The 25357-nt window shown below is 40.0% G+C and overlaps 1 protein-coding gene across 3 annotated transcripts in view; it reads left to right on the top strand.

Moving 5' to 3' along the window:
* Window positions 1-25357, top strand: part of FAT3 (FAT atypical cadherin 3) — a 550552-nt gene that overhangs the window by 148161 nt on the left and 377034 nt on the right. For all 3 annotated transcript variants that reach the window (XM_065881705.1, XM_065881704.1, XM_065881703.1), the window contains exon 2: window positions 15906-16220. In XM_065881705.1, coding sequence (XP_065737777.1) covers window positions 15906-16220 — 315 coding nt within the window. The remainder of the gene's footprint in view (window positions 1-15905; window positions 16221-25357) is intronic.

Raw genomic sequence — 25357 nt, 5'->3', positions numbered from 1 at the left:
TACTTTAGTGATTTTTTTTCCACCCACCTTTTTTGGATGCTGCCCAGAGAATATGACTGTTTGTTTGATGGGCATTTGAAACCTTTCTGGTCTCTGCTCAGGGCTCGGATTTGATAGCAGAAACAGAAGTAAGGTATTCCAAAGGTCCGCTGGTTGTGAACAACTGTGACTTATGAGTTTAATACTGGTTCTCTGCAAGAAATCATGCAAAGGACAGATCAGTTCTACCCACTAAAAGTAAAGCATTTTTATAGCTGATTTAAAAATCCTGTATCAGCCATGTCTTTGAAGCATTCCTTGAACTGGTTATGGATGAATATATTACACATTTGCCTCCTCTTCCTTGCTGAAATTTCTCTTTTCACAAGAACAGTTATCCTGTTATCTTGGACTTTACGATCTTCCCAACAAGATTTACCTGTTGGCACGTTCCCTGGCAGGACATTTCTGTGAATGGCTGCAGCTCAGGAACGGGTTTTCTTTTCATCCGGTTCACACTAGCTAAGTGATTATGTGTGTCAGGGACCAAGTGCACAGAAGATGAATAGGACATTGGCCCCCTTTAAGACACTCACTGAGGTGTCAGACATACAAAAAAATACTGGAAAAGAGTGTATTCAGTGCCGTAGTAAAGGCAGCTATAAATATAGTGGTAGAATAAGTGGCCAAGTCTGTTTTGGGGGTTAATGGCTTCACAAAACAGGAAGTGCTGAATTTGTGTCTTAAAGGTGTAGGAGGGTGGTTCTTCCAGACAGAGGGGACAACACGAGCAATTCTAGGGTGTCTGGAGTGTCCAGGTGGATGGGGCAGGGGGTGGCAGGAGATGAGATTGGAGAGAGGAGTGGAAAGGTCTTTGAGATGGCCATATGTGCCTACTAGAGATTGCCGAGGTAGACTTGCTATCTCCTTTGAACTAACTCTGGATTCTGGGGTTCACCCGCTCATGTACAAACCAAGTTTTTCTGAACAAAGGCTCTCAGGTCTCTGCTGGAGAGAATGGCTCTGGCTGACTCTCCCTCTGCAACTGTTCTCGAACTTGCTAAGACTTTCTGTTGGAGACTGAGCAGATGTTACACTTGACTCATGACTTTGGCTGTTTGTTTACATCTCTGGTCGCAGCTTCCGGTTATGCACCAGATGCACGTTGGAGGAGCTGAAGCTGAAAGTTCCAGTGTGGTGCTGGTATGTGTCGCTGCCTTCTCTGGGACTGTCTCTGCAGTGGGGTGAGGTTACTGATCCACCTCTACTGCAGCTTTATGTGGGTTATGTGAAGACCGTGACACCCAGTGAGAAGCTTAGACTTTCTCAGCTGGGCCTCCTGCTATTTTAATTAAACTTTGCTTTTAGCAGCTCTTCCTGTTTCCAGTCTGCTGGGGCTAACTAGGTGCTTTTTTTTTTTTTTTCTTGCTTTTTAACTCATTGCCATATGTTGGCCACTGTTAATGGATTTATAATAATTTTTGGCTGGGCTCTTCCTGCACAGCCATCAAAGCTCCATTGGAAGTAGAAACACCATTCACTCATTCAACAAATATTTAATGTTCAAGTATTTTGTGCACAAACTGTCAGGGGCTTTTTGAGATGGGCTCTTTGAGATAGGTGCTGGGTCTGTGTTGAGTAAGACAGGCATGATCCTCTCTGCCCTGGGGGATATTACAACCTAGTGGGGAGATAGACACTAAGCCCAGAATTAAGGTCACATGCAATGAAACCCGTTCCTCGGAAAGGCAAGGCAATACCTCTGTGCCTATAAAGCATCCCTAAGGCTTTGAGCAGATAGCTGGTCAGAATGGACCCCAACACAAAAATTCCCTATGCAACCTACAGTCCAGGATGGTCTCCTGAAAATCCAAGGTTATTCGTGTGTTCTCTTTATATTAGTTTTTTAAAATTTATTTTATTGAAATATACTTGATTTACAATGTTGTGTTAATGTCTGTTTTACAGCATAGTGATTCAGTTCTATATATATTTGCATTCTTTTTCATATTCTTTTCCATTATATTTTATCACAGGATATTGAATATGGTTCCCTGCACCATACAGTAGGACCTTGTTGTTTATCCGTTCTATATATAATAGTTTGCATCTGCTAATCCCAAACTCCCACTCCAGCCTTCCCCCATCTCCCCCTTGGCAACCACAAGTCTGTTTTCTATGTCTGTGAGTCTGTTTCTGTTTCGTAGATAAGTTCACTTGTGTCATATTTTAGATTCCACATATAAGTGATATCATATGGTATTTGTCTTTCTCCCTGCGTTCTCTTTAATGCCACATTTCCCATGTTGTTCTCTGCTGTTGCAATCTTCCAGAGGTACCTGGGATTTCACCCCTTTTGGACTCTGAAGTGTAGATGCAGGAAAGCAGGAATGGTGGGTGTAGCAATGCCCATGAGAACCCAGAGGCCTCCTTTCTGAACACCTCCTCTCTTTTCTCTTTGACCTTATTTTGTCCATATTATCTGACAAGGAGCTATGCTAAGTTTAACTTAGAGCCACATTTGTTGAGTGACACCTCCCAAATACCAGTCTTATACATTTTAATTTCAGTGACTAAACTTTCCTTTGGCTATTGGAAGTTTATCAGTAATGTCCACACACTGTCTGTACTAGCATCAGAACCCTTCGTGGGAGCCATTCACGTACATGTTTTAATCAGTATGTTAATGGAATATCATATGATAAAATAATTTTCAGATTATCTTGAATTTGCACAGTACTACAGCGATCACATTATTACTGCTTTGTTTTCCGAGCTCGTAATATAGTCGTTTCTGATCCCATGCATATTACTTGAGTCACATTATGGGCAGTATCTAAATTAATGTCCTTACAAAGGGGAGAAAAATCAACATGATTTTTCATCTCCATGTTGAGAAAAGTGCGGAGCAATTTGTTCACAAATCTCAATAATTTGTCCTAAAACTAACATTTACCTGTATTGCTATTTACACAGCTTAGAATTGCTAAGCACTTTTAAATATAGAAATTTTGAAAAAGCTTTCCTACCTGCAGCATAAAATCAGCATGGTAACAACAGACTAGTCTTGCAGTACGCGGGCCTCTCACTGTTGTGGCCTCTTCCGTTGCGGAGCACAGGACGCGCAGGCTCAGTGGCCATGGCTCACGGGCCCAGCCGCTCCGCGGCATGTGGGATCTTCCCAGACCGGGGCACGAACCCATGTCCCCTGCATCGGCAGGCGGACTCTCAACCACTGCGCCACCAGGGAAGCCCCAGACTAGTCTTAATAGCAGTGTTTGTTCCCTCTTCTTTTCACTTCTCACTGCACGTCAACAGCTACATGTTTACCAAAAATGCCTTGTGCTGTGCACACTGATTTTGAGGACTATAGCTAGATGAGGACTGTGCATTTGTTTTCTCCTCCAAGGCTGATCAGACAGAATGAGTATCTATCTGTGTCCTGTCAATGCCTCTGGTACTGTCGACAGAGCAAGTGGGCACATTTCATCTCAGTTATGAATAGAAGATGAATCTGGGGTGGTGTGCGCTTGTCAGAGGTTAGAACCATTTAATGGGATGAAACGCGAATGAAAATTGGAAAACAATCCAAGGGATCTATAGAAGATGAGAATGGGGGAGACTCAATTAGCGAAAACCAGACACTTTCCTCCTTCTGGGCCCTGGTTTCTTTGGGCTATTGTAGGTGCTTATTTGGTTATAAATAGGAAAACAAAGAGTTTATTGTTTCCATTGTGAAGAAAGGTAAGGTGATTTCAAGGATTTTATTCATGTGCTCTGATGGGCATGTATAGTCCCTACAACCTAATCAACCTAACTTAATTACTTAAGTATGGCATTGTCTGTGTGATTTCCACAACATTGATCAAAGGAAAAGACAATTTAGTGAGATTTAACCTGGAAGGATGAAAGAAGACAGAAGTTCTGTAGGGTACTTTTCTCCTAGGTAAGCTTTTATAAACGTATCCTAATAAACGTAGTTATTAAGTTTTTGGCCACATATAGCAAAAAGCAACCACAATACTAAACTTAGACCCTGATCCAGCTTTCTTTGTTTGCTCTGTGTTTCACTTCCATCACCTAGATTGTGTTTTTGCCAAGGGACTCAATTCAGCTATTTGGGTATCAGATATGCAGTTATCTGTGCAACCTCAGTAAAAATATTTTCTTGGTAAATACCCACTCAGCTGTGAAAGCCAGAGTGCATTCACTTGAGAAAAGAATAAGTGAGCTGTATGCTTTCATTATTTTATTAGGAAGCTACTGAAGGCTATTTGCTCACTGTGGGGTGGTAGATAAGAGCTTTGTATCTGGGTGGATGCGGCTTAACTTATAGTTTCCATATTCTGATAATAGGAGAAATCAAAAAGAAGGAAAAAGCGTTCCCTTTAACTTGGAGAAAAAGTTTTCCAAAAGGGAAAATTTCCAGAAAGTTCAAGTGGAGAAGTCCCATTTTTAAGAGTGGACTTTGTACCATCCTGCATTGCTTGCAGAGTAAACACAGGAGCTTTTGAGAATACGCCTGTATGTGCACACACTCCAAAGCATTTACCCAGTCATTTTGGTTCAGGGGGTCTTTCTTCAAGTCTAACTTCTTGAAAGTGAAAAGCCTTTTCTAAGCAAAACTCACATTCCCAGTCTCAGATTTTTTTTTTTTATTTTTTATTGTATCTACATAAGATCATGGATGCTAACTAAATATAGTGTGGTAAACATTTCACAATATATGTAAGTCAAACCGTTATGCCATACACCTTAAACTTATCCTGGGATATACGTCAATTGTATCACAATAAAACTGGGGGAAAAAATTTTAAAAATTTCCCAGTCCAAATGAAGACTTTTATAGAGCTAGTCTGCTCAGAGGATCCAGGTGTCCTTTATGCTGAATGAAATTTGGTAGTAAATAAGTCTAAATATTGGATTAAAGTATGACTAATATCTAATATCTAATGTTACTCGAAGAGCTAAAGGTTGTGCTCTGACATTTCATTTAAAAAATCCCACAGCACTTTTCAAGGCTGAAGAATTTGGTTTTGTGGACAGATTTTAATTTAATTAAAGTTGTGCCTCATGTAAAGTCTTTCCTTTCAATAAAATTTTTAGCACCATCTCTCTGTCAATAATGTTTTATCTCACCACAAAAACATGGCATTTTGTCATTGAGTCCAATGGTTAGAATACAATGAGGAATGGATTAAAGGTTTTTATAAGGTCAGCTGTTACCTCTATAGATGGTAAATTGAAGATTTTTTTTAAATTTTGGGTTTATTTTTAATTAATTAATTAATTTTTATTTTTGGCTGCGTTGGGTCTTTGTTGCTGCACGCGGGCTTTCTCTAGTTGCAGCGAGCAGGGGCTACTCTTCATTGTGGTGCCCGGGCTTCTTATTGGAGTGGCTTCTTTTGTTGTGGAGCACAGACTCTAGGCACGTGGGCTTCAGTAGTTGTGGCACACGGCCTCAGTAGTTGTGGCTCACGAGCTCTAGAGCACAGGCTCAGTAGTTGTGGTGCACAGCCTTAGTTGCTCCCCGACATGTGGGATCTTCCCGGACCAGGGATGGAACCCGTGTCCCCTGCATTGGCAGGCGGATTCCCAACCACTGTGCCACCAGGGAAGTCCCTATTTTGGGTTTTTGTTTCACCAACAATAATACAGATCTTATAAAGATTTAGTCAAAAATGTGATCAGAAACTGCTGGTAAGATTATAATTAGTGTAGCCTTTCTGGAAGACAGTTGATTCAAATACATTTAAAAATGTACAGACCCTTTGACTCATCGTTTCTGCTTCTAGGAATTTATCCTAAGAAATAATCGAAAAAAGATATAGATGCAAGGTTATTCATCTAAGCATGAGTTATAATAGTGAAAAATAAAATATGACCTAATAAATGACTTAGCAAGAGGGCCTTCATTGTATAAATGATAAACACTGTGCGAGTATTTTAACAAGTATTTATTGAGCATCTAGTGTGTACTAGCCACTCCTCTGGGGTATACAACAGAGATGCAACATAGAAAACTCTTGCGTGTAGGGAGCTTACATTTTATTATTAGTGGGCTAATGGGCAAGTGGGCATTACTACACAGGCATTAAAAACAAAACGTATAGAATTACAGTTATCAATATGGAAAGCTGTTCAGTAGACGATGGTACGTGAGGATCCACAATTACAGAGAAATATGCTGCTTTGGAGTGAAAATAATATAGGACAAGGCAATACATCAAGGATATTAACAGTCATTATCTCTGAGTCATGAAATAATGAGTGTTTTAAAAACATTTATTTTGCATATTTTCTTCTACAATGAAGCTTTATTTTGTTTTCAACACAGATTTACCTAAGTAACCAATGTGAATGCTCCAAAAGCTTCTGCTAGGCAAAAGAGTTCCTCATTATTTTTCTTCTTTCCCTTTCTTTCTCCCATTCTTCCTTCCTTCCTTTCATTCTCTCTCTCTCTCTCTCTCTCTCTCTACTATCACTGAAACATAGGAATAGACAGAAACTTCAGCTTCCCTCAGAGAGCTATCCCTTTGTTCCTCTCCATTACTATCAGAAAATATTTCTAGGTATCTAACCAAAATGCTTTGTGCTGAAGTTTATGCTCAGTTCTTCTAAAGAAACAGAATCCAGCTAATTACTGCCCTTCGTGAAGTAACCTCCATGTTTTTAGACACTTAACAAAATTACTTCTTGACTTTATTGCATATATTGAGATCATTTTCTCCATTGCTTTAAATTTCAATCTTCCTTTCTATTCGGCTGTGAGGATCCAGATCATTTAGCTGGGTATGGGGGTATGCAAATTAGCACAGACCACAGAAAGAATCTGAGGCTGGGAATAATCTGGGTTACAGAAAAGAAGAAAAAAAACAAACAAACAATAATGCAAGCTGGATGTGTCGCTCACAGCCTGGTCCTCTGTCCATTTCCTGTTTTTAGGCTGTTGACACCTGGTGCCAGCTACACAGACCAGAATTACTGAAGAGAGAGCACAGGTGTACATTTTGAGTCCACTGAAAACAGGTCCCGAAAAGTTTGTCTTTAAGAAAAAATCAAATACCAAATGTATGTTTACTGAGCGCACGGAACTTCACGTGAAGCTTTCGAGCACGCAGCTAAGTTTTAGAATTTCTGGGTCCCAAACAGACAAGGAGAGCTGTCCATTTTCATTAACTCCAAATAAAAGCTTGAATTCAGCCTGCAGCCTTTCACCTTAATCTAATGTGCAGATCTCCAGTTTTGAGCCTTGTGAAATAACACGGAATGAAGGCGGCTTGCATTTCAGGACATAATTGTTCCCCACGACTGTGCTGTGGATGTTTGCTTCTCCTTCTGCAAAGATGAAAGATAGCTAATCAGTAGGAGTTGGCATGAAGAGGAGGGAACAGAGTAGAACAAAAGTGTCCGGTGAGAATCAGTGGATGAGAGGCCAGAGAGAGAGCACTTTGCTGGTTCTCTATCTGGAGGCCCGGGACTTTAATTCTGGCTGCCTATGGTGTGTGCCTGTGGGCAGTGCAGCATTTAAGTGCATGATAAAATCAACTGATGTCTTCATCAAGCTGCATCTTGGCTTTAAGCCTTGAAGATGTTACCATGACAGCATCCTTATTCTTGGTAGTAAAGGGACAACTCAAAACTGGACATGGTTTTTAAGAAAATTGTCTTATCACATAGGATAATTCACAGATGGAGTGTTGACTTTCAGAGCCACTTAACTATCAGTTCTGCATATACGCTAGAGAAGTCTAAAATCCATGACAAGCTCAGTCTATCCCATTTTATTCTGGCTAGTGATCACAGGCAAACAGGATAGCTAGATGACTCATTTTGTTTTTCCTAATGTAGCTCATGCGTCAGAGTGCTTGTCTGTAAAAGAGCCAGACATCCCAACTTGCCTGCATTTACCAAATATTATGATGTTATCCTTCATTCATTTATTCAACATTTAGAGTGTTCCAAATTTCTAGCCACCATCCTAGAATAGAGAAAAACAAGATAGAATGGTCTCTGCCCATAGGGAGCTTGTCGTAGATTGGGAAAGGGACAAAAACAAAGTGCTAAGATAAAGGCAGATGGGGGCCACCCCAGACCCCTGTCTGGCTGGGTGAGGGGTGTTCTCTGAATCTGAAACCTCCTTGAAGAACAGAGAAGAAGGTTTGGTTTGGGGAGACAGGGGCTGAAGGAGCAGTACGTGCAGACTCCTTTGTACAAAAGCAAAGGAGTACTGGATATTTAAGGAAGACTCGGTCTTCTAATTCTCCTGGTCTCAAACCATTCCAACAACTGAGAATCTTCTGAGAAGATATAAAAATGGATTCAGAATAATATCTTGCAGCAACTTTTAGAAATGGAGGAAAGTAATGAAACTATTGAATTTCCTGTTACTAAAGAGCTGATACCGACCCACTGAGAGCGCGGGGGCATGGAATTGCCTTCTTTTTCATGATAATGGACACATGTGGATAAGTCAGCAGGCAACTCCAGTAATGAAAAGAGTGCATACTCCGATTCACAGCTCCAGATTCCAGGCCTGACTCTGCCGCTTGATTAGCTGGGTGATTCACTTAAAATTCCCGATTTAAAAAGTGCCTTAAATTATATATTTAAATATATTATGTGTCAAATGCGTGATATATAAAGTATATAAAAGCATATGCATATATAATACGTGTACGCTAAAATGTATTTGAAGCATTTTAAACATCTAAGTTAAGATTTTCTCCACCCGAAATTGTTCTATGCATCTTGGTTCATCCCATTTTAGCTGATTTCAGTTGATTTCAGTATATTTCAGAGTGGTAACAGTTATAGATATGATCATGGGTGTGCATGGACTGACCCTGGGTTGGGCCTGTGAGGATAAAATCCCCATTCTTCCCTTAATTATCACCACACTCTGCTCAGAATAGTGATCCTTCCTAAGGCAATAAGAGCTTTATACAAGTCTGGGGATGAATAGGAAAAGAAAGAAAAATAGTAACTGTGTGATCCTCCTAAATAAAGGCAAGCAAGGGTTGACTAAAGAGGGTTATGGAGCCCATGAAAGAATTCATATTCTCTCAGAAATAAATGTAGTTAAGTGTTTGATTCTTGAAGAAATAAGCAATTTAAAAATACATGTAGATGTTAACATTGGTGGAAGCTGGGTGAAGGTTGCCCAGGGACTCCTGTCCATTTCTTTGCACCTTCCTGTTAGTCTATAATTATTTCAAAATAAAAAGTCAATACAAATTTTAAATGCACTGAGAATTGGGAGTTAATATTTTGACTGATTGGGAATAAGAATTAAATATATATGCACAAGCAAATGTCTATTAGGGGTATCTACAAAGAATATGCAACCAGGGTGTTTTTAAAATTTTGTTGTCTTTTTTTTAACTGCCTCAGAATCTATAGTACTTATCCTGGCAGAGGGATTTTCATCATGTTATGGGCCCATAGCCTCCAAAGCACTCCCTGAACCATTTGTTGACAGGTCGTTTTAGAGCTGTTGTGGGTATTCGGTTGCCATTCTTCAGGGGCAAGATGTCATTTGAGACTTTGGGTGCCACATATGGGGATATGGCTGGAAAAAAGGTAAATTAAATAACCCAGTGTGTGATGGTCTTCTGATTTGAGCAGCTCCACACATGTTTTTCTTTTCATCTCCAATATGTAGGGCTTATTCTATGAGAACAAGGTGCATATAGTTTTTCTAATATTTGTGAATAAGAAGGAACAATTACAGCTAATGTGCTTCATGCTGGGATCAACTAATTCCATTTCAAGCTGTGCACAGTTCTAATAAATAAATAAATAAATACTGTTTGTGTATCTGCTTATACAATTAAATATTAGGTTTCTCAAATAATTCTAGTCAGCTACTAGACTTACACAGCAAGTAAAGAAGAAACAGGAAAAGAAAAATTTTATAAACATAAGCTTATCTCAAAAATAAAAAAATCCCAACTGTATTTCTAAAGATTTTTTTTATTTTCGTGAGTATCTGCATAAATTTGGCATCTCAACTGAATCCACATTGAGCATTTCTGTGATAGGTGAAAATGCAAAGAGGTTAAGGATGTATCTGCATCTGGGATATTCCACCTGAGTTCTTTCTACTGAGCAGCGCTCCCTGAAATTTGCTAGAAGCTCACTGTGGATGGTTTATTTTTAAAATAAGATTTATTAATTGCTCATTCTTGGTTCAGAGCAGAAACAAGGAAGAAGAGAATAGAAGCCTATGTGGCACATGAGGAAGAAATTCTTAGTCTGGAGAAGAAAAACCATGGAGAGGGTCATTTTTTGATATTTGAAGAGCTATCACAGGTGAATGGTGGTTTGCAGACTTGTTCTATTTTATTCTAGGATATGAGTTAGGAAAACATTTAAATTAGAGAGACTGAAGTTTTGCCTCAGTGTGAAGAACTCTGCATTAGCTGAAACTCCCTAGTAAATGATGCGGACCCTGTCACCAAACTCAGAGCAGAGACTGGGTGCTGGGTCAGGCATCATGTGGGAGCATATACCTACTGATTATTAGGGGCTTGGTTATACCTATTGATCTTCGAAGTGCCTTCCAGATCTGATTTAGTGAGGCTGACTTATCTCATCTGTGATGTAAACTAACCTACTGCTGATTCAGTGTGAGGATTTAAATTCATACATGAACATTTTTTGAGCGTCTGCTACATGCCAGGCACTGTTGTATGCAGTGAGACCACAGTGATTAAGCAGCCAGATACTCTCCTTGTACAATGTACTTTCTCTAACAGGCAGATGGAAGGAGACTCTTTTCTGGGGATAAACACTCCGGGACTGTGTTAGGTAACGGACTACGAATATGTCACAAACATTTATGTTCTGCATACTTTGATAAATAAAAAAAAGACTCTCTTTGCAGAGAATCAGTACTGTTGTGATTGTGTTTTTATATTCTACAAAGAAATACCAAGAAGTACCTTTTTATGATTTCTACAGTCAATTTGGAGAAGTCAAATAAGAAAGTATCATATTAACTCAACACTGTTTGCCCAATTAATGACACTTCTCTAACAGAGGGGAAAAAAGAATTTCTTTGGACATAAAATACTATGTGACTGATGTCTATATAGATTAAAAAGACAATAATGAGATATGGGGATATATGTATATGTATAGCTGATTCACTTTGTTATAAAGCAGAAACTAACACACCATTGTAAAGCAATTATACTCCAATAAAGATGTTAAAAAAAAGAGAAAATAATGTTGTTTTGGTGAGCAACCAGTCTCAAGTTTGACAGACCAGTGTTTGAGAATGGGATCTTCTGTTTACTGGCTGAGTCATCATTCATAAGTTACTTAACTTAAATCTCTTTCCTTACCTGTAATATGGCGATAAAAGTAGTAACTACCTCATGAGTGCTTGGCACTAAGAAATACTTGCTGAATGAATGATAGGTTTAAAAAAGGTAATGATGAATGCATTTATTGCACCTATCATAATCCCAGCACACAATGATTAAACAGTCATGAATGTGTAGGTGATGGTAGTGGTTGTAAAACTGTCCCTATTTGGAGATGATATGATCATCTATGTAGAAAACACTATGGAATTTGTAAAAACCCTGTAATAACTAATAAGAGAGTATAACAAGGTTGCAACATACAAGATCAATATACAAAAATCAGTTGTATTTTTCTTTTTTTTTTTTTGCGGTACGCGGACCTCTCACTGTGTGGCCTCTCCCGTTGCGGAGCACAGGCTCCGGATGCGCAGGCTCAGCGGCCATGGCTCACGGGCCCAGCCGCTCCGCGGGGCATGTGGGATCTTCCCGGACCAGGGCACGAACCCGTATCCCCTGCATCGGCAGGCGGACTCTCAACCACTGCGCCACCAAGGAAGCCCCAAATCAGTAGTATTTTATATACTAATAACAAACAATTGAAATTAAAATAATAATGCCATTTCTAATAATATCAAAATATGAAATGCTTAGGGATAAATTTGACAAAAGATGTGCTGGATCTGTGTTCTGAAACTATACAGCATTACTTAGAGAAATACAAGAAAACATAAATTAATAAAGAGATACACCATTTTCATGGATCAGTAGACTCAAAGTTTTTAAGATGTCAGTTCTTTCCAAAATGATTTATAGAGTCATTATAATCCCAGTAAAAATCCGAATAGGTTTTTCTAAATTTCATATGGATTCTAAAGCTGATTCTGTGCTTCATATGGAAACACAAAGGATTTGGAATAACCCAAACAACTTTGGAAAAGAAGAGCAAAATTGCAAGACTGATACTTCCTGACTTCAAGACTAATTATGAAGCATTATTAAGAAAGTGTGATATTGATATAAAAATAGACAAATAGATCAATGAAACAGAATGGAGAGTCCAAATGTAGACCCATACTTATATGGTCAACTGATTTTCAACAAAGATGCAAAGGCAATTCAGTGGAGAAAAGATAGTTTTTTTTCAACAAATGGGGCTGGCACAATGAACATCCACATATGAAAAATGAGCTTAGGTCCATAGCTTGTACCATATACAAACATTAACTCAAAATTCATCATAGGTATAAATGTAAAACCTAAGACTTTAAACTTCTGGAAGAAAACACAGGAGAAAAATCTTTGTGACCTTGGATAGGCAAAGGTTTCTTAGATACTTAGATAATATCTAAAAAACTGAAAGCAACCTAAATGTCCAACAAGTCAATGGTTAAAAACAAATTGTGCTATACGTGTGCCATGGAATACTACTCATAAATTGGAAGGTCTGTTGTATTTTTAAATGTACAACAACATGGATGAATCAGAAATAATTATTCTGGGTGAAAGAAGCCAGAGAAAAAGAGCACATACTGTATCATTCCGTTTCTGTAAAATTCTAGAAAATGCTAATTAGTCTGTAGTGACAAAGCTAATCTGGTTGTCTGTGGGTAGGGAAAATTTGAGAGCATTTTAATTAGATTAAAAATGGGAAGGTGAATACTTTCGGAGGTCATGGTCACATTTTTTATCTTGGTGGTGATGGTTTCACGGGTGTCAAAACTCACAAATGGCTTATTTTTAAATTCTTTTAGAGAAATTGTAGAGGATTTTATTTTTTTTTAATTTATTTTATTTATTTATTTTGGCTGCACCGGGTCTTAGTTGCGGCATGCCGTATCTTCAGTGCGGCACACGGGATCTTTTAGTTGCAGCACGCTAACTCTTTGTTGCTGCGTGCATGCGGGCCTAGTTCCCTGACCAGGGGCTGAACCTGGCCCCCAGCATCGGGAGCGTGGAGTCTTAACCCACTGGACCACCAGGGAAGTCACACAGATTGTTTACTTTAAATGTGTATAGTTTATTGTATGTCAATTATGCCTTAATTGAAAAAAAGTAATAAAGAATGTATGGTAGTTGTTACAAAGCTATGGGCTTATGACATGATTTTGGCAGTCTTTGGGCAACCTCAGAAGTGAGTTTTTGCTTGATAGAAAAGCTCATGTGGATTTACATTTTTAATTGTGACCACGTGGATCATAATTAGCTGTGAAGCACTGAAGAAAGTGAGAAAATGCTATCACTAGGCATTGGTTGTTTAATATAGTTAATATGGAGCCTTGGATGAATCTTATAATAATTGTCAACACATTTCGTAGTCCTTCTTTTCATTTTGTCCTCAAATTTTTGGATCATGAGAGCAAAGCCTGAACACTTATGCTCCAAGATACTCATTTGCACTTCTACTTAATGAGTAAATATAGCCATAGACATATTTTATCTTAATGAGAGAGAATTTTAATTTCTAGAGGACGTATCTGATGTTTCATTAAAAAATAGAGTAAAATTCCACCCATATATTTTAATTTGCATTAGTGGATGCCTTTCATCTAAGGACTTCTCAAAATCATTTAATGTCCAAAGCCTGTAAGGTCCAGAGCCTGTCCCAGTTTGACAGGTCCAAGAAAAGGGATTTAAGTGACTTCCAGGGATCCCAGAGCAATTCTGTGACTACAAATCTGTGTGTGTGTGTGTGTGTGTGTGTGTGTGCGTGCTCACAAGTGCGTGTGTGCATGGTATGTGGTCAGGCGAGGTACAGACAAAGCTGACCTAACTTCTTTGATTTTGTTCCTTCTTAAGTTCTCTTTTTAGTGGACTGACTTTGCTGTTCCCCAAACAGGCCAGATATTTTCATGAAAAGGTATCATGGGCAAGTCACAAAGATCAAGCAACAATATACAGCATGACCAGAGGAGAAAAAAATATCTAACAAGACTTTCCATCGCAAACTTCTCTCCTCTCAAGATTGTTCCTTGCTTTGGGGGGTGGTTACTATTTACAAGGCTTTGGGTGTTGCTTTTGATTCATACTGATTTAACATATACTCAGCATCTACTGTGTTGCAAGCATTTTGCCAAACTCTCGGCATACATTTAATTACATGATTGCCACCACAGCACTGAGATATGGGTGATAGAACTAGGCTTGCTTGGTTCAAACACCTTGTACACGGTCAAAGAGGTAGTAAGTCATGGAGTCTGGGTTGAAACTGGAACATTCGAGGAAGACAGATCCGGGTTCTTCTGCAACTAGCTGTGTGACCTTGGACAAGTTACGTACTCACATCTGAGACTTGATGCCCTCATTATAAGAGAGAATTACAAAGCTTACAGAGTTCTTTGGTGGATAACTTTAGAACTGAAACTTCAGCATCAGTTGGGCGATCTCCCTTTGAATCGTATAGCTGTTCTGAATTACAGGCAACCTTCACTTTTCTGGCCTGTTTCTGGAAAGATGCCCTCCTCCCTCCCAGGTGCTATACTTGGCAGTTTGCTTATGCAAGATCTACAGGCCAAATTATGTGCCGAATCCAACAGGAGTACAGAGGATATAAGATTCAGGTCAGAACTGGAGAAGCGCTTCTTGACTCCTTCCATGGATCTTTTTTAGGGTATAAAGGTTTACATGAATTACACGCCTTCCAGGTGTATCCTGACTACTTTTAGAGATTTTATAAGCTGAATCCCAGAGTTTTCCCATCACAGTGGAAAGTACTTGAACAGTTCCTGTAGTAAGTTTCTATAGCCTTGGTGGTTGGGTGAGGGCTGTAAAGATATTCAAGAGCACAACATTTTCTCTTTGGCTTTTCTGTCAGATGTTTGACTTCCTGGTTGGTGCTTGTTTCAACCATGAAACGGGAAAGGTGGAAGGCAGCAGACTGGGCATTTTTCTGCTCCTAATTTAAAATGATTGTCCCTGAGTATCCCTCAAAGCGGCTTAGAGTTTATTTAGTGCACTCTGTAGAGTTCTTGAGGGGGCTAGAGCTCATTCAGAAGGTATGTTGGTATGGCTTACGGCTTCTTCTCTGATTCTTTTGGAATAATTGTGACATTAGATTTGTAGAGAAATAGTATCAAGGAGGTTTGTACTTTTGCATGCAAAATAGTTTCTATCCTAACAGGCAAAAGAATATTTTAAAGGTGTTTTTCATTTTTGTGAATGAACAGACAAAATAATGTATCCCGGGAAAGCTCTTTGTCGTATAGGAAATCAATTCGATATCAGGTCAAATGGCAATTTTGATGTGATAGTGCACTGATTTCCCATGCATCATGGGAAGTGTTTTGACCTCTGGCCCACTCTCTTCCCATTGCTCCCAACTGTCTCGTGTGTGTGTGGGGGTGTGTGTGTGTAGATACGTCTATCCCCGAAACTCAAATAAAGTATTTGTGAATATAATTATACTTCTCAAATGGCAGAAGAACTGGTTAGTACAGTTTTGCAGAAAATAGTGTTCTGATGTAAAGAGAAACACTTTCATTTAATTTTGTGTGATGAATTTTTTTTTTTTTCGTATGCCAAGATCACTTAGCACAGCCGGCCTCAGTTTGGGGTGATTGACTTAATGTCTTCCTGTTTTGCTATAGCAGTTACACTTTCCCTGCTTTCTCTTAGGAGTCATCTCTACTGCAGACATTCTTGATCGAGAGACAACAGGGTCATACTGGCTGACTGTGTACGCCACAGATCGGGGCGTTGTTCCACTCTATTCCACGATTGAGGTCTACATTGAAATTGAAGATGTGAATGACAATGCCCCGCTGACCTCTGAACCTATTTATTATCCTGTTGTCATGGAAAACTCTCCGAAGGATGTATCTGTCATTCAGATCCAGGCTGAGGACCCTGACTCTAGTTCCAGTGAAAAACTGACATACAGGATTACAAGTGGGAATCCTCAGAACTTTTTTGCCATCAACATCAAAACAGGTAAGGGAATGCTCGTACGACTGTTTCTTGTTGTTAGTTCACCTTTTAAATTCATGAGTCTGACACTTGCTATACCCTCTTATTTATTTTATTGTGTGGAGAACAGCATCCTCCTTTCTGGGAATTGCTTGAAAAGGTGAGCGTTTTACCTGCCTGGTTTGGTATGTTTTAATTTCAACTGACATTGAGGTGAAGTGATCTAATAGAAATCAGAGGCTTTCACAGGAAGCCTTAGATTTGCTTTACTCATAATTGTAAAACGTGGTCCCTAAGCCGAGAGCCAGCTGCCCCCTTTCTCTATCTTGGGAGAGAGTAACGTGGGCCATGCTGGGTTCTATGGGTAGCTGGCTTTGTCTCACTTCTCTTTCTAGGAACTTCTCCCTTGCTTGGCCTTAGGCCAGCATGCCATAAATAATCTCCTTAGAGCCTTAACTTTAAGCCCCAGATGTTTTGTGATTTCTGTACTACCCATCAATGAAATGTCAATGTTTAGTAGAACTTCCAGTATCTAAATCTTTACATAAAACATACACATTTTAATTTTCTTGGTTTTTGCTCAAAAAGTTTCTAGAGAGTGCACCGAAAACTTAACTTGTTGACTGAGGACCAGAAAGGACAGTTGTGGAGTTTGGTTGAATGCGTTCTGAGACAAGTACATACACTGGAAAAAAGTGCTTTGCAGAGTAAATCTCAGAAGTTTGTTGCTTTCTTGTGACTTGTCTCTTTTAGATCTGAACAAGCAGGTAAAACACTCAGTGAGAGTTGTGATGGATAGAGTTTTAATTAAATGAAATTTAGAAGAATTAGAAGATACTATAGCTATCTCACTCTGGGTGAGTTGATATTGGTCAAAAGTTAAGCTAGGTGATTGATGTTTGTTGGCTGGGACATGCCCCACTTTCCTAACAAAGTACTGATCGAGTTAATAGTTATTTCTCCTTCTCATGTTTGTTCAAGTAGAAACATATAACTGACACCAAGCGTTTTATAAATGCCAGGTTCCCATTAACATAAGTTAAAGAGAATGCCAAGGGTTTTTCTGAAGCTGTTGATTTTTTTCTAATTATGAGTGGGTCAGTCATTTTGTTAAGCAGAGTTTAGCATTTGAATAGTGTTGAATCAGGATCTGACTTTAATTTCATTAGAAGACAGAGAGTGGTCATCAGCTATCAGTGTCTGATTCAGGCGTCCTTGAACTTGAAGGAGAAGACTCAGAGAACTGGAGCCACGTCCATCCTTTCAGCACCCCCTTAAGTACGGGGAGCCTCCCATGCACGTGAGGACCCCCACCCTCCTGGTTCACTTTCTCACTGTAGCCAAGAGCTCTGTGTAATATGGTGACAGAGAAATGAATTCAGATACTTGAGGTCAAGAGGGAAAAAGAACAAAGACAAAAAAGTCACAGGAAAGAAGTTGAGGGCATAGACGTCTTCACACTTCACAGCCCCTGTGGAGCCTGAAACACCCAAGTCATATTCCGAATCCTCCCTCTTGATTCCATTGGCACTTGAGCCAGTAAGAGTGAACCCAGCACCCTCTTTTATAAAAGACACTGCACAGGGCAATGTCAACTGGTCTCTTCCTCCACTCATGCCTGAAATTAAAGAATAAATGTCACAGGGAAGAATTTGGACTGGAAGTGAAGACCATAGACCATGCAGTATTTGCAGAGAAGAACATGGAGACTCATGTAACTAAAGCTGTCTTTTATCAAGCTTTGAAAAGTTTGCCCTTGGATTTTCAGAAATTCCTGTATTATCGAAATTTGGACTGTATTACATAGCAGCCTTAATCATATTTATAATTTCTCTGTCCTAGCTGTAGATTTTTAAAAAGGATTTGTGCCAGGAATGACATTTTAGACCAACTTTTCTAATAGTCTAAAAGGAACATATAGCACACTTTTTAATTCTCAGACACACGATAAGAAAACACTGGATTTTGTTTATCCATTTAGTCATTCACCAAACATTTATTGTGCCTACTAGTTTCCAAACAGGATCTTATAGAGAGAGTTATAAACTTAAGAGATGGCCCAAGCCTATCAGGGACCCAACGTACGTGAAATTACTAAACTGACAAATATTTATGACAGAGTGAAAGTAGAGTGAAGGTTTGCAATAATCGACTATGGTAGAGGAGTTTCACTTAATGTGGGATGGGCAAGAGCGGTAGTTAGGGAGTGTTTCATGGAGGAGGGTAGCAGTTGGGATTAGAAGTCCTGGTTTTCAAACCCTTGCTCTGCACTTCTAACTGGGAAACACCATCAACCACAGCAGGGAAAACATAGACTAAATCAGACACTCCGGGCTCTGTGAGCTTGGGCAGGTTACTGAACCTCTCTGAACTTCGGTTTTTAGTGAGAAAGGATAGTTGCAAGGCATAAAGCGGTCCTCTTGTAAAATGTTTACCACGGTGCCTGGCACAGTGAAACTGCAAAGAAAGTTGATACCCCATCCTGATTGCTGTAACTCTGATTACAGGCACATCAGTTAATCTCCTCAGATTCTTATCTAGAAAATGAAAATGACATTGCTTACTTCATACGAGTTGCTCAAGAAGTCTGAATTCATGATGTGTTTGAAGGCCATTGGTGAAGTACAAAGTTCTAGAAGAATCATGTTATTACTCTTCTTATTTCTATTGAGATTCGCAGAACCATGAGCCTGGTGTAACCCTTGTTAAGACTGTTGCTCTGAATATAATGCTGCCTATGGAGCAGTTTCCATCCGATTCAACAAGCTCTCCAAAAAGATGGTTTAATTTTTGGCATACGTCCTGTCTCTCTCTAAAGTCCTTTGTCTGCAATAGTTATGTTAATGTAACATTTTTCAGGAATGAAGGGGGAGGTGTACCTAACTGGCATATTTGGTTAATATTTATGCTTTAGATTTTTTCAACTGGTTGTGGACTCTGGTAAACTGATCTTTCATTCCTTCCTCTATGGTAGAGCTGAAATTTATAGAGTTCCATCTTGCTTTGGCAATGTGCTACATAATAAATAAAGATTAACATGATTGATGTGAACTCGAATAACGTCAGTACTTAGGGTCCACAGCTTGCAGCAGATAACAGATGTCCGGGACCCAGAAAGGAAGAGAGATTTCTTTAATGAACACTCTGTTCTCTACCTAAAGAGCTGTTTTCTTTTTTCCTACCAGACCTAAAATCACTTAGAGTCAGTAGTCTGTGGACTTTCTTTGGTAATTCCTGTGGCTTAAGAAGGAAAACAAAAGCTGTAATGCTCTGAGGTCCTTTCTGGCCTGTACAGAGAACGCTTGATTAATTCCAGGCAGAACAGGTGATTTTAATCAAAGGCAGCTTCCTGCATGCGCCTGCTTTAGCTAGTCGGTAACGGGAGTCCTACCCACGTGTTCTGAGCAGGAGACACCCAGCAGGCTGGTGCTCACCTGTCCCTCTGGGTGAGCAGGGACTTAAATGCTTCCTTCCAGCACTTGTAACGGAATCCAAGCTGGCTGCTGAGTGGTCATCCAGGCTGAATTGGGGAACAGGTGTGGGAAGTTCCTCTAGGATTTCAGAATGTTTATCGTAGTCGTGTCTCCAGTATGGGAACCATTTGGCATAGTGCCAGCATGCCAGCATTTAGTGGAGCACTCGATAAATATTGTTGTTTTTATTATTATATTTATTTTTTTTAATAAGGGCTTCAAATGCTTGGCTTATTTATTTATTTATTTTTGCTGTGTTGGGTCTTCATTTCTGTGCGAGGGCTTTCTCTAGTTGTGGCAAGCGGGGGCCACTCTTCATCGCGGTGCGCGGGCCTCTCACTATCGCGGCCTCTCTTGTTGCGGAGCACAGGCTCCAGACGTGCAGGCTCAGTAGTTGTGGCTCACGGGCCTAGTTGCTCCGTGGCATGTGGGATCTTCCCGGACCAGGGCTCGAACCCGTGTCCCCTGCATTGGCAGGCAGACTCCCAACCACTGCGCCACCAGGGAAGCCCCTGTTGTTTTGATTATTAATCATCCTGTTTTCCCCACTAGAGTCAAGTTTGTGTGAGTTGCAAGCATACTTTTCCCGAACCCCACTGTCTTTTTTTTGAAGTATAGTTGATTTAAAATGTTGTCTTAGTTTCAGGTGTACAGCAAAGTGATTCAGTTATACACACACACACACACACACACACATATTCTTTTTCAGATTCCTTTCCATCATAAGTTATTACAAGATATTGAATATAGTTCCCTGTGCTATACAGTAGGACCCTGTTATTTATCTGTTTTATGTATAGTAATGTGTATCTGTTAATCCCAAACTCCTAATTTATCCCCCCTTTCCCCTTTCGTAACCATAAGTTTGTTTTCTATGTTTATGTGTCTGTTTCTGTTTTGTAAATAAGTTCATTTGTATCATTTTTTTAAGATTCCACATATAAGTGATATATGATATTTGTCTTTCTCTGACTTATTTCACTTAGTATGATAATCTCTAGGTATAGCCATGTTGCTGCAAACGAGACATACTTAAAAGGCGGTGATGTCTTTCCTTCCTAATGGGTGTGTAGCACTGGAACCTTCCACGGGGTTTTATAAAGGGTATTGTGCACTACTGTGTGCCACTGCTGTTCTAGACCCCAGGTATTGGTGCGATGGGTGATAGAACGGAAGTATAAGACATTACTGCATTCAGGGCATTTATTGTCATGGGAAAAATAGGACCATCACACATACTACGCACTTTAGCAAAAATGTAAGGCAGTTTGTAAAAAATAAATGGTCAAACTCTGTGGAATATGAGCTGTGAACAGGATAACATGTCTGGGTGGGGCAGAGTTCATTGCCAGCTGGAGTAGGAGAGGATGGTGTGAGGACTTTGCAGACCCCTGAACTGGGCCCTGAAGAATGGGTCAGTCTGCAAAGAGAGAAGTGAGAAAATTACCCAGGGACTATGAACAAGTTAAGCTGACCTTGAAAACCCATCCGTTGCTACTTGAGCTAGTTGGAGAGGCTTTATGTCATTAGAAAAGGAATTTTAAAAGACTCATAAATGTCTGGAGTGTTGGAAGACATTAGAAGTAGCAACTGTTCACATCTCTTTTATTCTTGTTTGATGATATTTAGATTTTTAAAAGCCTTGGGTCTTATATCTTCCTTCTGAGAGGCCTAAAAAAATAACTTTTTAGAGGGAAAAAACATACCTAAGATAGATCCCTTTATTCTTTCCTTTGCCTCTGTTAAACATAGATCCAGGATTAGGGAATGCTGTATTGATAGCCTGTGTTTCTGGAAGTGAGCCTTATTTAATCCAGACCTTTTAATGGTTGACTAGCCAGGGCATGGGCTTTCTAAATTCCTTCCTTCAGTTGGGAGGTCTCCCTTTGGTCCATGCTCTGGCCGCTGGCATTGCCACCTAAATTTGAGCGGAGGTGAAGCTCAGCTTGCTTTCACTTTGTGTGAGCCTCTTGGGATTAACCTGACCAAAGCATACTTATGTGTAGGAAGACTTGCTGCCCTCTCCTCTTCTCAGGGGAGCTGACAGAAAGTGGACCTCTTCAAAAGTGCTGTAGGAATACCTCAAAGCCTAACCTTAACAATTGATTCCCTTTGGCTTAGACATTTTTCCCTATACAAAGAGGAGGAATAACTTATTATAATATTGGATGTCATTGGTTCTTTAACCAACTCTAAATAATAGCAGCTTGGGACTTCCCTGGCGGTCCAGTGGTTGACTCCATGCTTTCTGGTTCCACTGCAAGGGGCATGCATGGGTTCGATCCCTGGTTGGGGAACTAAGATCCAGCCTGCTGCATTGCGTGGCCAAAAATAAACAAACGAACAAATAAATAAATAATACCAGCTTGCCTTTCAGTGTACGGTATAAGACGAAGCCGGTAAGTGTTACCTGGAGGAGTAACAGAGAGAGAAAAATCTAGACCACATTTCAGCAGTGATGATGATCAACTGGCAGGCTTGTTAGACTAAGGATTCCTGGGGTGGAGCTCAATCATTTGCATTTCTAACAAGTTCCTATGTGATGCTGACATTGCTTCCCTGAAATCTAGGTTAGCAAGACTCTAGACTTCAGTATCCAAAGAGAAACGAAAGAGGGAGGTAACACAGTGCTGAGCGATGACCTGAGGACAAGGTAGCCAAGTTTGTAATTGATCCGTACACTCTTTTATTTTAAATTTTATTGGAGTGTAGTTGATTTACAACGTTGTGTTAGTTTCAGGTGTATACTCTTGACTTACGGTGCTGGGGTTTTGAAATTTGACCATGAATGCAAAGTGCTCTCTGTACCCACCCCCAGAATCAACTTTCATACCCTTGCTTATACGTTGTTTTATGAAGTAGAGAAAAATGAAAATCCTGTCTCTTTAATGGTCCATGAGCAGAAACATTGTGATACCTAAGACTTGTGGTTAATAAAAATTCTGGGTTATATTAATGTTTGGATACACTTCTCTTGTTTCCAAATATATAACATTAAGCAGAAACTGTTGCTAAATGGAATTCCAAAATACTTTAATGAATCAACAAACATTTGATATTAGTTTATCATTATAAAAAAAGCAATGGCTCATAAGAGAGCGGTGCTTAAAAATAATCTGGTATCATAAGTAAGCTAAGCCTTCCGTTGATGCCCAGCTCTGTTTGGGGATAATCTGCTTAACAAACTACCTTTTCCTGGAAAACAGAAGGAGACTTGGCTTTATGTTATAACATCAGAGATTACAAAGAAAAAAACACACAAGGTGAAGGACACGGGGACAAATATTGATGATTTTTCTTTCAAGTGAACATTGCAGAAATCTCTTGTTACAGTCTCTTGTTCTTTGTTCCTTCCTAATGGAAAGTTAAATTCTCCTGAATGGGTAGAAATGACCGCGGGATGATGAGTTGTTATTCATAAGTCCAGGCACAAAGCAGATAATGTAGCGAATAAGTACGTATGAAACTGTAAATCACCCTTGCTCCTTCTTTCAGCCATGAAAGGAGGCCTTGTCCTATAGAACATTAAATTGTGTTCATTTAATCCAACGAGTCCAGTAGAACAAATCGGCCTCATGTAGATTTATCACAGGAGGTTATTTAAATTCAGCAGTGACCTTTGCATCCCTGTGAATGTGCTTCACATGAACAAGGACAAAGGGAACTTTTCTGCACTGTCATTGTGTCACTGGGGAGATTGTGCATTTCTCCATTTGATCAACTCATAAGTGTGAACTGGGGGTGGCGGGGTGCAGAGGGGGACATTGCAGATTTGAATGCTCTTGTGAATGTAAGTACCGATTTCAGAGTTTCTCAACTTCAATACTTTCGACATTTTGGACTGGATCAGTCTTTGTTTTGGGAGCTGTGCTAGGCATTATACGATGTTTAGCAACATTTCTGGGCTTCTACGAGATGCCAGTAGTGCCCCTTCCCCTAGTTGTGACAGCCAAAATACCTCCAGACATTGTCAAGCATCCCCTGGGGTAAAAAATGCCCCTGTTGAAAACCACCGAACTAATGTGGAATATTTTCTAAGACTCTATTTCACTTACCCTTAACAAAATACCCTACAAAATGAGTAACTAATTAGGGAGGTGTGGTGGTATTGTTAACATTTTCAAAAAGTGCTTGTGTGCATATATATAGAAACAGATGCAAATATATATTATTAACAATAATAAAATGATATAAAATAAAAAAGGAAGAAATCCAAAGTTGCCTCTCACTCCAGATTCTTTGTATTTTAAAGGCTTTATGAATATTTGAAATCAAATCCATTAGCAAAAAAAGAACAAAACAATAACAAAACTTCCAACAGAATGAAAGTGGAGGAAGTTATTGTTTTCTCAACTCTGAGTGTTTGGACAGAATTCTCATCAAAGTTGGTTTTGCACAGCATTCTTCAGAAAACAGCATCAAGGGGTTATTTTGAGGGTCCCAGAGTTTATTTCCTTGAAATACTTAAGTAGCTCCAAATCCTATTCCTGCTTAATGTCAGCCTTCTGACAGATAAATATGGGGATTGTTACTTCCCTGGAATAAAAGGGAGTGAAAAAAAAAATTATTTTGCCCTCAGTTGGGGAGTCTGCAGTCCTGTATCTAGATTAAGGCTCTCTGAGGTCTTTGGCATCCCTTGTACGTATGCAGTGTTCATTTACAAGCCTCAGGGAACTGGCAGATTTGTGGGGACTTAGACAAGTGTCTCAGATCACGGTCCTTGGATACACCATAGGTTGTGAAGACTTTGCTAACTGGTGCCACCATCAGTAATAGGAAAGAAAACTTTGATCCCCAAATTGAGTCACGTTTCGATGGACAGCTCTGCTAATTAGGCAACAGCATTCATGAGAAACAGATTCGGATCTTTGAGTTAATATGACTGTTACTTGGAAAAAAAGAGTTTCAGGTCTTGACTTTTATAAAATTGAATTCCAAGGCTTCCCTGGTGGTGCAGTGGTTGGGAGTCCGCCTGCCGATGCAGAGCACGCGGGTTCGTGCCCCGGTCCGGGAGGATCCCACATGCCGCGGAGCGGCTGTACCCGTGAGCTGTGGCCGCTGAGCCTGCGCGTCCGGAGCCTGTGCTCTACAACGGGAGAGGCCACAACAGTGAGAGGCCCGCGTACCGCAAAAAAAAAAAAAAAAAAAGAATTCCAGGCAGGTTTGAGGAACTTGAGTAAAAGGGAGGGAAGACTGAACAGACACGAGCTGGAGCGAAGGGATGCCTGGCTGGAAACCGCCCCTGCACATGCAGGTGGCTCAGAGGCGCCTCCCCGAGGCGATGGATGCTGCTCATTCTGTGTGGCTGGTGGTGTTGCTTGGGCCTCCATGCTCTTCCATGTCCTCTAGCCCACTGAGGAGAGGTGGGAAGGAGGGGCGGTGTTCCTATATCTCTGGTAAATACCCAGCCTACTCCTGGGGCTCAGCTGCAGGCGTAGCTGCTGCTGGAAATTACTGAGAATTATTTGGGAGGGTGATAGAGTCATGTAAATAAAGCAGATGATGGAGTTATATGTATATATGAAAAAAGAGATTGATTAAGGTCATAAATTTCCCTTTTCTTTCTTTTATCTGGGCATTAATTCCACAGCAGTAATTTACTGCATTGGTTTATTACTTTCTTCTGTTCTGAGAGAAGCAGTGAATTTTAATTGAAACCACTGCCCACCTCTCTTCATTCTTCCCCCA

Source organism: Phocoena phocoena, chromosome 8 (assembly GCF_963924675.1).
Source record: "Phocoena phocoena chromosome 8, mPhoPho1.1, whole genome shotgun sequence".
Classification (NCBI taxonomy): Eukaryota; Metazoa; Chordata; class Mammalia; order Artiodactyla; family Phocoenidae; genus Phocoena; species Phocoena phocoena.
Note: the sequence above shows the minus strand (reverse complement) of the source record. Positions and strands in the feature narration are given on the sequence as shown.